Raw genomic sequence first — 14,093 nt, forward strand, 5'->3', positions numbered from 1 at the left:
TAAAAGCAACACTGTACATTGCAGGCCAGTGAAAACAGAGAAATGACAAGCTAATATATCAGTAAAACAGATGTAATAACAAGTTATTGCTCTAAAATAACTGTATCATCGTTATCCAACACTCGGAACTGTTTATTAGTCTGCTTAAGCAGACTATTGTTATTGCACTCCGATATACCCTTTTGGTGTTTTAAGCATTATGTTATGTTACATCTGGTATTTTTTAAAAATCATTAAAAAAAAGTGGTGCAAATCTTTGAATATATATTCTTTCGCAGCGAACGTTTTTAACTAAAATCTTTGCTTCTGGAGGGGTCCCTGGAACAACGTATTTTCAGACGGGGGTCCGCGGCCAAACACAGATAATTCTGGGGGTGCTTGACATGAAAACATTTGAGCACCGGTGCACTCACCGATACGTTTTTCAGAAAACTGGAAGACATTTTGTACATCATTGTGTAGTTCTCAGGTCTAAATGGGTTAAATACATTTACTGCTAAGAATACCCAATTGTCCTTGTATTATTCAGGAATTACCAAAAAACAGGTAATTAATCTATTTTATATTACTTGGTGATTTACCACCAGTCACTAATGCATCGTTAATATCTATAATTGAAGGGATAGACTATAGAGAAAAGCTTCCGCACACCTAGAGTAGAGGCTTAGGAGCAGGTGCGTAGGAAAGTGTGCATCAATAATAAAATAGAAAAATACGCCTGCAAATGTACTGTGCAGTCAGTGAGCAGCATATTATTACAATCTGATAGAACTACTATTCTATAGCAGAGAACATAACTGTGCCATGTCTCTTTAAGTGCTGCGTTCAGCAACACTGATAAGGATGTCAACTGGATGCATCCAGCGACAGAGAGAGAGAGAGAGAGAGACAAAGAGACAGACAGAGAGAGGGACAGACAGACAGACAGACAGACAGACAGACAGACAGACAGACAGACAGACAGACAGACAGACAGACAGACAGACAGACAGACAGACAGACAGACAGACAGACAGACAGACAGACAGACAGACAGACAGACTGAGAGAGAGAGAGAGACAGAAATATTGAGAGACACAGACAGACATACAGGGAGAGAGAGAGAGAGGGGGGGGTGGTCCAGAAATAAGAGCATGGCTTAAATTAGCTTAAGCGTGTTTATATGGTAATAAATAGTTTTATGGCAAAACACAACTTTTCACAAGTGAGCAGGTCTACACTAGCCAGGAAGTCTGACAAATCTGCCAGCGGGAATTTAATTTGCTCTTGGCCTAGAATGTGTTGGTGAAAGGAATCCTTTTGAATCAAAGAGCACTTGTGTATACTAGTTACGGGTCCATTTAGTTCGATTTGTACATTCCCCAGAGTTACAAATGAACATAACACGTTAACACTGAGTGGGGATTTTGCTGTGCAGTACCAGATTCTAAGCAGGGTGGAGTTTCTCTCAGTAGGAAGGTAAATGTACTGTATTTCATTTGAGAACGTCTGAATCCTTACAACTCGTCTCTATTCGTCCTCCTCCACATTTTTCAGACAATGCCAATTCTTCTCCCGAACACACACACACACACACACACACACACACACACACACATACACACACACACACACACACACACACACACACACACACACACACACGCATTGAAGGATTATTTTATTGGATATCTTTAGTGAAATTGTTATCCATTAGTGTTCATGGTTTTAACAGCCACTAAAAGTGACCTAGTTATTTTGATACTTCAACTGTACTTTTAGAAGTCAGGTCTAAGGTTTAGATTTCATATCAGCGTGATTTTACCACTAATACCTAAACCTTAAACATTTACTATCAATTTCTGTTCCAACTAGTCACGTTACTCACGTAGAAGATACATTTTCACTGTTAAATATGGAACTAATCTAGGAGAGGACAGGGTAACTCTGGATGGGGTTATCCAGGGGGGTGGGTGTGTGTGTGTGTGTGTGTGTGTGTGTGTGTGTGTGTGTGTGTGTGTGTGTGTGTGTGTGTCGTGCGTGTGTCGTGCGTGCGTGCGTCTCACATTTTCTCATCGTTACTAGACAGAGCAGCCCCGCAGGGATGTATAGGAACTGGACCCACAGTCAACTGTCTCTGCTATATACATTATGATAGCAAACAGGTGTGCATGACTGCACATGTCAAAATGTCCACCGTTGAAGGGTACATCCTGACGCACAAGAAATTATCGCCTACATCTCCTGAGACACATCATCTTTCACTGTCTCCCTCTTTGACGCACGCACGCACTGCAAAAGTGCAAAACCACCCTAATTGTGGTTTCAAACGTTTTGTGCCTGAGCCAAGGCACACCACAGGGCAAGTGTTTTAAGTCTTATCACTCTATAAATGATTATTTTATTTACTCTTGTCAAATAAAATGTTTAAAATGTATGTAGTTTTAACTTTTAAGATAAGTGTGTAAGAATAAATACTGTACTGTATATTGCAACAATAAGGTGCAGTTGTTGCTACAAAATCCCCAAGCACACCTGTACGTATCATGGCACACCACCCTAACCACTGTATTCTTAACCTGCACAAGTGCACATTTACATTAACCTTAATGTGAGCCTAAATATCACTACAAGCCCTAACTTGAAATGCAAGGAGCAGCTAAATATCCTCATTTTCCCACATCTTTAATTTATTTTCCTCACAAAGATGCCAGTGCATGTTATCTCTCTTTGAAGCCGATCTGTATTCTCTGGGGAGACAGATCTATATGTTCCCTGGAGAGACATCAGACCATCCGTCTCAACAACGAGACCGCTTGTAATCTCAACATCAATGACATCAACATACTGAGACCTCTGTTCATCTGCTGTAGCTTAAGGGTGGGGCCGTGGGGCTAGATTTTTGGGCACGAGATCACTGAGCCCTTTTCCAAGGCTGGCGAAGATCTACCAGTGCCAGTCATAAAAACATAATACAGCAATACGGATTTGCTCAATAACCAAGACTATGAAAATGGGACCCAATGCCTCTCTGCTTGGCACTCAGCATCAACGGTTGGATTGGGGGTAAATTCCTGCGACATACTAGCGCCATGCCCAGGGGATGTACTTGTGCATTACGACTGGGGGTGTACTTGTACATCAATCTGCCTCACACAACAGAAACAGGTGGTTCCTGCCCTATTTACATGGGCCTTATGGCTCTGCAAGGCTTACTTTACTTACTTATACTTTTTAAAACACTGACTATAGCAAATTACCCCACAAATCACAAATTAAATGTTGGCTGCCTGATTTTAATATTCAAGATGAATCACAGAAAAAATATATTGAACTGCTACTCTGCCCGACAATAAAATTGATAAATCCAAGAAGGCATCACTATGAAATTAAACCACAAAAAATATATCTTCTGTAGAAAGATAGCATGAAATTATTATCATGAGGATGCACAGTTGGACAACGTCAGTAATGTCTGTTGCCTCGTCCAGCTGGAGGGAGCTACGCACACATGATTTTATTTTCTTCTTCTTTTATATTTATTCTTTTCTTCAGCCACGTGTGCAAGTAGTCTGAAATCCCCTCACATCTCCTTCACTGTTCTAAACTGAATACATGATGTCAGTCTTGTTCTTACCATGGCCAAAACAAATCCTCGTCAGCTGAAAGGAACAAACGTCTCCTTGAATATCACACCATCCTAAAATGATTTCTGGTGTTTGGTGAAAACACCACCATCACATAAAACCAGTTGGTGGTGAGTCTCACTGTCCCTCCAACAACCAGGGGCATGCCTTTCTGGCATAAGGGTGCAAGCTATACTAAAATCATATGCTACCTGATACAGTCGGGACAAAAATGCAAATGAAACACCTAGCTCACGACGTGCATTGTGAGCTTGTCGATTGGCTATTTTCGGCGAAGATATTTAGAGGCAATAAAAGGAGGGGGGCTTGTATAGACCACTGGGGGACCCCGGTCAACAAAGGGTTTAAGACAAAGTGGTTAAACAGTAAAGAGTCTCCAATATTTTGGGCGGCTATACTGTGGCTGAATGAGTGGTGAAGCCGTCTGGTAATCGGACGGCCACAGAACATAGTTATTCACCATATCAGTATGTATCACTGGTTGGCACTCACTGTTTAAGTCGGCTTCATTGGACTGGAGGTAAATATACTGTACACACACAGACAGACATACGGACGGACGGACGGACAGACAGACAGACAGGGGATTCTCACCAGTACGTCGTGGATCAGTGCCTGATAGGTCCAGGTGTGATGTAGGGGCGTGGCAAGGTCAAGGTTCCTGTCGGCCAGGACAAACAGAGGTCTCTGGAAACTAGTAGAAGGATGCAGGGTGGGAGGAATAAAAGAAAAAATATTGTCAAGGAAAGCTCAATTCAATTCCTAATGTGATGATTATTCTTCAACCATGGCCAGTTCTTAGGCTACAAGGTTAATTGGATTAAGTCAATGGACCCTTCGCTGAGCCCTCTGCTACGGTGCTTCTCACGCATTGAGATGCATGTTAAATGACGGGATTTCTCCATATAAATAATCAATCATTTCAGTAGCAAGAGCTTCAAAATGTCTTCTAAACCTAGTCAGTTCACAGAGAGGACTGTGTGCACATCTTTTGCCTGTATTTAGGCCAGGTGCTGGATGTCAAGGCATCAAGGCAAATTAATGATTAGCCTGATCAAGACCTAGATGGTCAAAACGTTGCAGCTTCTTGCCATTTAATAAAGTAAGTCTACTATGGAGCTCTAAAAGCAAGTGTGCGGATGTTCGTTCCTTCTTCTTTCCCTTTTCTAATTCTAGTCTGCCCTGCAGTAGGCATGACATTATTTAAATAAACTAGAAACGCATAGAAATGATAGAGGGAAAAACAGTATCCAACTCAATCAACTTAACGCCCGAGGAATTGTCATGTAATACACGGTGCGCTCCTTGGTAAAAACAAGGAGCACACACCAATAGTGGACAGGTGCTGACCACGTGGGGGATAACCTGTACAGAACGAAAGGAGGTCTTCTTCAGGGTATGAATACCCTGAACAAGGCATTTTAAAATAATAATCTATTGCATCATGGTTACGAGCTGTGCGGCCTCCTTTTTTCCCTACAGTGCTCCGACTTGTTCCCCAACAACAAAAGTAAAGCTCTCGTTGTAGCGCTTACATTATCTTGTTTTCTAAAAAAAGAGGAATCACTTCATCTTAGAGTTTTTAAAGCCACTATAAAAAGGTAAATCCCGCTCTTCCTCACCTGAATTGTCCGGCAGCGATGTTGTCTCCAGTAAACAGACTGTTCCTGGCATCACGAAGGTTCTCACGTAGCTTCTTATCCAGCTTCTGCACACACAGATATTAGGGATTTACTGAAACTAATGTTATAAACTCACTTATTATCTCGTTATTAATAGGGTTAGGTTCCAGAACCTGATCCAACATTGAGGAACCGGAATCGGCTCCATCACATTTGAGAACCACTACAATAAGACAATACTGTTTGTATATGATGAATCAAACCATTAACAGGGAATCGTTAAGGAACAGGAATAGTTAAAATCCTAAAGAATCCTCCAACCCCATGAAACAATATTATCAGATGAAACTCCCTGTAAACACATTCAATCATCAATGAACACAAATGTATACACTGATGATGTCTTTATAATACTTGTCTCGCAAAATACCCAGAGAACTTGTAAGACGTTTATGAGGAGTCATAGCCTTAAAATCAAGGACTTTTCCTTGTTTTTCATAATTATGTGAAGCGGGTAAACTCACCACAGCCACCATCTCTGCTGCGTTCCCCCTAGGGCAGCGAATGATTGGAACCGCACCTACACAGCACAACATCAAACACACATTTTCATATTTTTAGATCTTTATGATTCATATGGGTTTTTCGCTGTTTGATTATCTGGCTCATATATAGGCTACCATCTTATCTTATCATATCAATAATTATTATAAAACTGAATCAGGTTCTAATAGTAGAGGACAAACACGAACAAATAATTGGCTTTAAACTGTACGAAATGCCAGAGGGGTGGATCTCACTGCATCAGAGGACATTGTTTCACGTAAGCTGTCAATCAATATCACAGTACAATATTATAGACTCTCTATATCGTCGCTTTTGGGCGGGAAACCTTGTATCTCCATATTTAAACTTCTTTTTTTTTTTCATAGTAGGGCATCCTACGTCATCATACAAGAGTGTCACACTAAACTAGTGTAAATAGCAGATCTACAAGCACTATTTTCACATGTTTTGTTTTTTAAATAATAATAAAAAACGGTTTTGGACATACAGGAATTTCCACCCGACAGCAACGACATGTTGCTGTGATTTATGTAATGTGACAACCCAAATGTACAAATAAATACATGAACCATTCAAAATGAACCCTAGCGTGCCCATGCTGGGCCAACAGTCACACAGGATACAGCCTTGAATAGACCCCTGGGGGACCCCGGTCAACTAAGTAAGGATTTATAAGGTTGATAAAGTGTGATTGTGGAGGAGTGGAGGGTGGAGTGAATTGAATTGAGTGGATCTGCTGCCACCTAGTGGATATAAACCACTGCTAGGGAGGAAGAGAGTGATGAGACTTGTTTGTTATTTTGCATTTTCTACTGTTATTTCATTATTGTTGTATTTTGTTTGGTTATTTTATTGCTGTTTTGATTGTGCAAGCACTTTGTAACATTGTTTAAAAAAGTGCTATATAAATAAAGTTTTTATTATTTTATTTATGAGGAGGAGAAACGTGCTCACCCAGAGTGACGAAGAAGCAGAACAGACTGTCTACGATGGTGTCCATGATGGCCTCCATGTCTGTGTCCACCAGGTCTGTCCTGTTGATGGCTACGCACGCACACACACACACACACACACGATAAGCTATATACATATAGATTATTCTTCTATGTTTGCGGGTTTATGTGTGTGTGTGTGTCTCTCACCATGGTATGATATGAGCTCTTTGTTCTGATGACAGAGAATAAACATGTCGTCTTCCAGAGTGATGAAGTTCAGATACTGGTCATACACCTGCCGCACACACACACACACACGCACACACGCACACGCACACACACACACACACACAAGTTGTTTGATGTTCACACATTTCACACAGATCAAGCTTTACACTTTACACAAAGAAAAGCCTGTCGAGTAGCTGATGTGGATACAGACATTTTGCTAGGAAAGACGGTGGCTATATCAAAAGCACCAATTGTGTCTAATAACAGGTAGTGCTGCACTGATGGCCACTACTTTACAAAGCAATACTACTGACCTTGGTGACTTGGTTAACTGCATTCGCCGCTAGAGCAGCACTAGCAATGTCCTCTAGTTTACTGCGGCTGATGGCTGAGATGAAGTTCAGATAGTAGGACTCATACAGCTGGCTCCGCAGGTCCTACAGACAGACAGAAATATATGTGAGTGAGTGAGTGAGTGAGTGAGTGAGTGAGTGAGTGAGTGAGTGAGTGAGTGAGTGAGTGAGTGAGTGAGTGAGTGAGTGAGTGTGTGTGTGTGTGTGTGTGGCGATGTAGATTCACCATACTGATATTTGGAAGCCTGGGCCATATACTGTATATAAACTGACCACGAGCTCAGCGAGCTGGCATGACAAAGAGCAAAGCCAAATACTGGAGGAGAAGGTGCTATGTGTATCCTTAGGTGCCCATCATGAACAGTCAACCCCGTCATTTGCAGATTCAAATAAAGAACTAAAATGTGTGTGTGTGCGTGTGATTGCCTGTACAAGGTGTAGTTTGTATATTATGGATCATGGTTCATTGGTTTCTCTGTGTGTTTGACAAACGGGCATCGATTAACGCAGACGTTGTCGCCTGGATCAACGGCAGGTCTGCTCAAGAGCGTAAAAATAAGCTCAACAGAATCCAGGTGCACGAAACGAGCACACTCGCAACCATTTTACAGGACAGCGCCCACAGAAATACGCTTGCTTTGTCGACCCTCGACTTATCTGCGCGTACAGAAAAAGAAAAAAAACGCAGGTCTCATTGAAAATGAATTACTAGACACGTTAATCGCTGCTCATCTGAAAGGACCTTTAGTGTGCGTGTGTGTGTGTGTTGTTACCTGACAAATCCTGTCAATATTCTCCTCTGTTGGCATGATGAAGTAGATGGCTGGAACATCAGGGATAGGCTCTCTATCTGAATGGAGTAGACTGCACACAACACACACAGATACAGACACACACACATTTGTATATTGTCACTGCTGTTGTATCCTACCGACTCACCTCACCTGCCAGTGAGGAGCCCCTACCGGGAGGACGTAGAACCTTCGTTCTACTCCTCCCGCCCAACACTCCCTGCTGACAGGTGCTGCCCCTGCCCGTAGGAGTCCATGCAGTGATATCACCCTCCCTGACCGATTTCCCTCCCCCGAACACGGGCCAATTGTGTTTGTATAAACACTCGACAAAGCCGGACGCGACACGGTGGATTCCAACCCACAACCTCTGTCATGGAGGTGGGCAGGCATGCCACCAGTGCGCCACCCGAGCCGCAAACTTTTAACGGTATGGCCCACATTGGCTATCCAAAGAGTGATCCAGCGGAAACTCTATTTCCGCTAGGGGTGTGTGTGTGTGTGTGTGTGTGTGTGTGTGTGTGTGTGTGTGTTCTTACAGGTGCAGTGTGATGCCCATGTCTCGGAGCTCTTTTACAGACAGTAGAGGGGAGATGATATCCTGTCCAAACCGGTCGTAGATCAACACCTGAATGTAAGAGTGCTCAGGTGTCACAGCAGGGAATAAAGTATATAGTTCTACCGGCAGCAGTAATAATAACGGATCTATGTAATAACAGACAGACTGTAATAGCAGACTCTACAAATGCCTTATTTTCAAAAACCTTTCCAAAAGAACAGATGTACAAGCTTGTTGTATATTTCCTATTTTTGAATAGCCAAAGCAAAAATGACAAAGATGCTTTCCCGGTTTTAATGGGGTAAAGTAATAAAGACAGCTGAACTTTTTCCAATACTGTTGTATACATTGCAATGTATGATCCATGAATTTCAGCACCCACTGCCGTTATAGGAACCTGCCGCCCCTGGTTCCACTCATGTTAAAGCCAAACTTTCTGAAGAACCAAATCACATGAGAAATGTATTCTATTATCCATGGATGACCCTAATATAACTTTTATTGTTAGTACTAGAGGTGGATAACAAATTAACAATAATGTACTTTCAACAGTGGTACAGCTCTGAGGTGAAGTGTGACACTAATACAGTTATGCATGTAAAAAGTAACCACCTTACCTTCCATACTGGCTCAGCTGCTGTGTTCTTCAGAGGAGGAGAGTTGAAGTTCAACATGCGCCGCAGAGCAGCTGAAGATGCACGCGCACGCACACGCACACGCACACACACACACACACACAGTTATTAACTAGCTGCTATTACATTTACAGGAAGTAGTCTATTATTCGATACAGTGTTCTACTCCTAAACCACCGTTTCCCAAACTGTGGTTTGGGAAAATATTCCACTATTTTAAAGTAGTAAAATATTCCAATATTTTTCAAATGTATTTTTATACGTTTAAGAAGGAGTGAAAGTAGCAGATCCACAAGCTCACAGGATTATTTTGAAAAAAACTGTCTTGGGGAGGGAGAAAAAGTGATATTTTTAATACACAACTCCCTGGCATATCACTTGTGTCATGTGTGTGTGTGCTCATGTGGCCTAGCCGCTTCTTTTGGTCACGATTCCATAGACCATCTGACCGTTGGTTTCACTTTCTCTTGCAACATCTGCTGCTAGTACCAGCTCACTAATTAAACCTATAGTATCTACTAACTAGTGACTATGGGCCGGTAGTGGCTCAGGGGTAGAGTGGCTGCTTGGAAACCGGAAGGTTCAAAGTTCAATCCTGGTCTCCCCCACACAGTCAGTGACTTAGGCCCAATCCCAATCGCCTCCCTCAAGCCCTGAGCCCTGAACCCTCATTGACTTTAGTGACGTCAGCTGTAAGTGCGTGAGGGTGTGAGGCTGCAAGGGCTCCAAATTGTTGTGAAAGAAATGGGACAGCACTTTGAAGATGAGTCCGCCATTCATGACACTTTGCATCACTTTATAAAAAACTGTCCTTATTCACAGCCAGTGCCTACATACTTGGCCTATTTATATATGTCTATCATGTCTATTTTAGTATTTAAGCTGATCGTTTTATCATTAGTTTTATAAATACACTTTCCTGTGTGATAGTGGTTGTAATATTCATAATATCCATTATATTCATTATAAATTGCATTTCCATATTATTTTACTCATCATTTCTCATGTTTCCATTATTATTATTATTGTTATTAAATATATAGCCTATCCTTCCATTCCTTCTCCCTTTGAGAATAGTGAGAAAGCACTATTGTGTTTGTTGACATTCTAACCGCGATACATAACTAATTTGCATACTTAAATGATTGACGTTCGGAGGATCCCCATTCCCCCTCATTCCCAGTGGTAACGCTATGAACTGTGGGTAATTCCTTTGCCAAAGTCAGCTAAAGTCAGCATCGACGCTGACTCTGAACAATCTATATAAATTACTGTGCAGGTTGGTGCCTTGCATAGTTTCCTTGGCCACTTGTGTGCGAATGTGTGTGTGTGAACGGGTGAATGTAATGCACAATCTATGTAGATGGTGCATTTATATAGCGCCTTTATCCAAGGCGCTTTACATAGATTGTGCATTACATTCACCCATTCATACACCGATTGTGGCGGAAGCCATGCAACGTACCAACCAGCACATCGGGAGCAATTTGGGGTTCAGTGTCTTGCCCAAGGACACTTCGACATGTAGACAGGAGGAGCCGGGATTCGAACCGCCGACCCATGGATCATTGGACGACCTGCTCTACCTCCTGAGCCACAGTCGCCATGTATAGTCGCTATGTATAGCACCTAGGCGCTATACATAGGCCCTATTTACACATACAGGCCCCATTTACCATTTATTTAACAAGACAATAAACTAGGTTTGCTTCCAAACACCAGGTAAGTCAAACCATAGACATAGGTTGACACCTCCGTCGGCTCTGAGGTGTGGGTATCTGGAGAGGACGCACACAAAAGCAAAGCGGAAGCTGGTCAAGCTTCCGCGTGCGTCACGGAAGGGGACGTTCGATAGGCCAATCAGAGGCAATGTAAACATTTGTTTCCTCAAAACTAATTTGGATTGAATTGATAAATCCTGGAAAAGACGTGCTGTGATTGGCCAGTAGTCACTTGAGTGGGACTACTATCTGTACCAAGTAGACCGCTAGACCTACTGCACATGTAAACAGAGATGCTATGCTACCTTTAAACACTGTATACAGTCAGTGTATGTATGCTATTTAAATATTCTTGAGAATAAAATGCTGCAAAAAGTGACTGCAAAAAACAAATGCTGTTATTTGTTTCAAAAAAGCTTTATACCCTGTATAACGATGCAATGTGACATAGCTCTGTTTACAAAGTGCTGTACCCCCCCTAAGCCCCCTCCAACTGTAAATACTACAATTTTCAACTGTTTTTATTGTATTTTGACACTTGCTTTGGCAATGTACACATATGTTTTCTCATGCCAATAAAGCTCCTTTGAATTGAATGTCAGCGATCCAGTGCGATACACCTTACAGTGCGATACACCTTACAGTGTGATATACCTTGCAGTGCGATACACCTTACAGTGTGATACACCTTACAGTGCAATACACCTTACAGTGCGATACACCTTACAGTGTGATATGCAGTGTGATACACCTTACAGTGCAATACACCTTACAGTGCAATACACCTTACAGTGTGATATGCAGTGTGATACACCTTACAGTGCAATACACCTTACAGTGCAATACACTGATACACCTTACAGTGTGATATACCTTGCAGTGCGATACACCTTACAGTGTGATACACCTTACAGTGCAATACACCTTACAGTGCGATACACCTTACAGTGTGATATGCAGTGTGATACACCTTACAGTGCAATACACCTTACAGTGCAATACACTGATACACCTTACAGTGCGATACACCTTACAGTGCAATACACTGATACACCTTACAGTGCGATACACCTTACAGTGTGATACACCTTACAGTGCAATACACCTTACAGTGCAATACACTGATACACCTTACAGTGCGATACACCTTACAGTGTGATACACCTTACAGTGCAATACACCTGCAGTGCGATACACCTTACAGTGCGATACACCGTTGCTCCAATGAACTGCAGTGGCCAAACATATCAGTGGGAAAAGTACTCTTTTTTGTTTTGACTTCCTACATCATGTATTCAAAATGTACTTGTACAAATATATCAGCATCAAAATGTACAGTACTTAAAAGTACCAATATTACTATTAGTAATACTATTGGTGATACTATTGGCTCCTCGTGAGACGTGAGAGACTTCATAGCTTTCCGTACGAGACAGGATATTTGGCTTTACAAGCCAGATCTTATCAGTGATACCTGGCATTACAACCCAGACATCATTGTGTCAGAGATTCTGGCATCCTGTTTAAGTTCTCACCGGACACCACTGCAGCGGGTTCCAACCTAGACAACCAGCTCTAGTTTGAGTAGTATTTTATATTGTGTAAAAGTACTCATTGTGCAGAATTGTCTCATTTCAAGTTTTCAAATGTATAAAAACGTTTGAAAATAGCAGATCTACAAGCTCACAAAGCGTGACATCACGATGCATTGTGAGCTTGTAGACCGGCTATTTTCAAATGGCCAGTATATAGGGCTGAAGTGGTTGGTCTATGTTTCGTAATAATAATCAAAATCTACAAAGTAACTAAAGTGTTTAAATAATCATGTAGGCATAAAAGCACAATATTTGAATCTGAGATGTAGTGGAGTATAAGTAAAAGTACATTGGAAATAGTAATAGTAAAGTTCAAATACCTCACAATTGTACTCAAGTACAGTACTTAAGTAAATGTACTTGCAACCCACATACTGTACACAACAAAATCGTCATCCGTGTTAATGTATCCATATTAACTCTGTTACATTAACACATGGGTTTTACTGTGTAATAGCCTACTACTAAACAGTAACCAATGACTTTAGGATTGTTTAGAGCGTCGCGGTCCCGCCTCCTACCCTGGCCCAGGAAATGAAACCCAATGCATTATTCTCATAGACATTTCGTAAAGTATTTATTTAAAGACGGTTACGCCGCGGACAAAGCCAACTCGAGTCGTGACAACTCATGACAACACAAACAATATTTTGGACCAAACAAATAATTAGAAAGAAGAAAAAAACGGCAGGTTACAACACTTTTTTTGTTGTTTTTCTTCTTTGTAATTATTTGTTTGGTCCAAAATATTGTTTGTGTTGTCATGAGTTGTCACGACTCGAGTTGGCTTTGTCCGCGGCGTAACCGTCTTTAAATAAATACTTTACGAAATGTCTATGAGAATAATGCATTGGGTTTCATTTCCTGGGCCAGGGTAGGAGGCGGGACTGCGACGCTCTATTAGCAGAGCTATTTGGCTATGGCTACCCTGGCTACCCCAGCACTGCCAGCAGTCACTGTGTTTAGCTAATCCTAGCTCGTGTTTAGCTTGACAGCTACCAACCATTCCTCACAGCTTTTATTTACGTACGTGTTTCAAAATCAGCAAGCGTTCTTGGCAGTTGTACACCACTGAACACTTATTTATGGGCTAATAACAAACACTATGAATGGAGTTAATTGGCAGGAAGACGCTAGCTGGATGCATGCCACCCTATGCATCTCTGTCGACATACTTTTAAGAAACGCATTTTCCCTTTGGACGTGAAATATCACAACGTTACGCTCTGAAAAGTGCATCGGTCTGCCAAAAAAGGGGGTAGAATGACATGAAATGTTGAGTTTAGTCAAACCTTTCTGCTTCTCCCGCACGGACGCCGCCATGTTTTGTGTTTATGTGCGGTGACGAGGAATCAGATGACGTGGCAGCGGACTAGTGCTGTAGGATGACGTCGAGACGTGGTTATGCCGACACCTGGTGGCCACTACTAGTAATGCACGCTGGAGTTTCTAATGAAG

General features: G+C 41.8%; 1 protein-coding gene across 1 annotated transcript in view; it reads right to left on the bottom strand.

Annotated features, from left to right (window-relative positions):
- scfd1 (sec1 family domain containing 1) overlaps nucleotides 1-14,015 on the bottom strand; it is a 39,100-nt gene extending 25,085 nt beyond the window's left edge. The window contains exons 1-10 of the mRNA XM_079528202.1: nucleotides 13,928-14,015; nucleotides 9,302-9,372; nucleotides 8,665-8,753; nucleotides 8,108-8,198; nucleotides 7,296-7,418; nucleotides 6,958-7,045; nucleotides 6,770-6,859; nucleotides 5,773-5,828; nucleotides 5,249-5,334; nucleotides 4,221-4,320 (exon numbers count right to left, since the gene is read on the bottom strand). Of these exons, the coding sequence (XP_079384328.1) occupies nucleotides 4,221-4,320; nucleotides 5,249-5,334; nucleotides 5,773-5,828; nucleotides 6,770-6,859; nucleotides 6,958-7,045; nucleotides 7,296-7,418; nucleotides 8,108-8,198; nucleotides 8,665-8,753; nucleotides 9,302-9,372; nucleotides 13,928-13,958 (825 nt within the window). The 5' untranslated portion in view covers nucleotides 13,959-14,015. The remainder of the gene's footprint in view (nucleotides 1-4,220; nucleotides 4,321-5,248; nucleotides 5,335-5,772; nucleotides 5,829-6,769; nucleotides 6,860-6,957; nucleotides 7,046-7,295; nucleotides 7,419-8,107; nucleotides 8,199-8,664; nucleotides 8,754-9,301; nucleotides 9,373-13,927) is intronic.
- Nucleotides 14,016-14,093: the final 78 nt, after the last annotated feature.

The sequence above is a fragment of the Electrona antarctica genome, assembly GCF_951216825.1.
Source record: "Electrona antarctica genome assembly, chromosome: 18".
In the NCBI taxonomy this organism is placed as follows: Eukaryota; Metazoa; Chordata; class Actinopteri; order Myctophiformes; family Myctophidae; genus Electrona; species Electrona antarctica.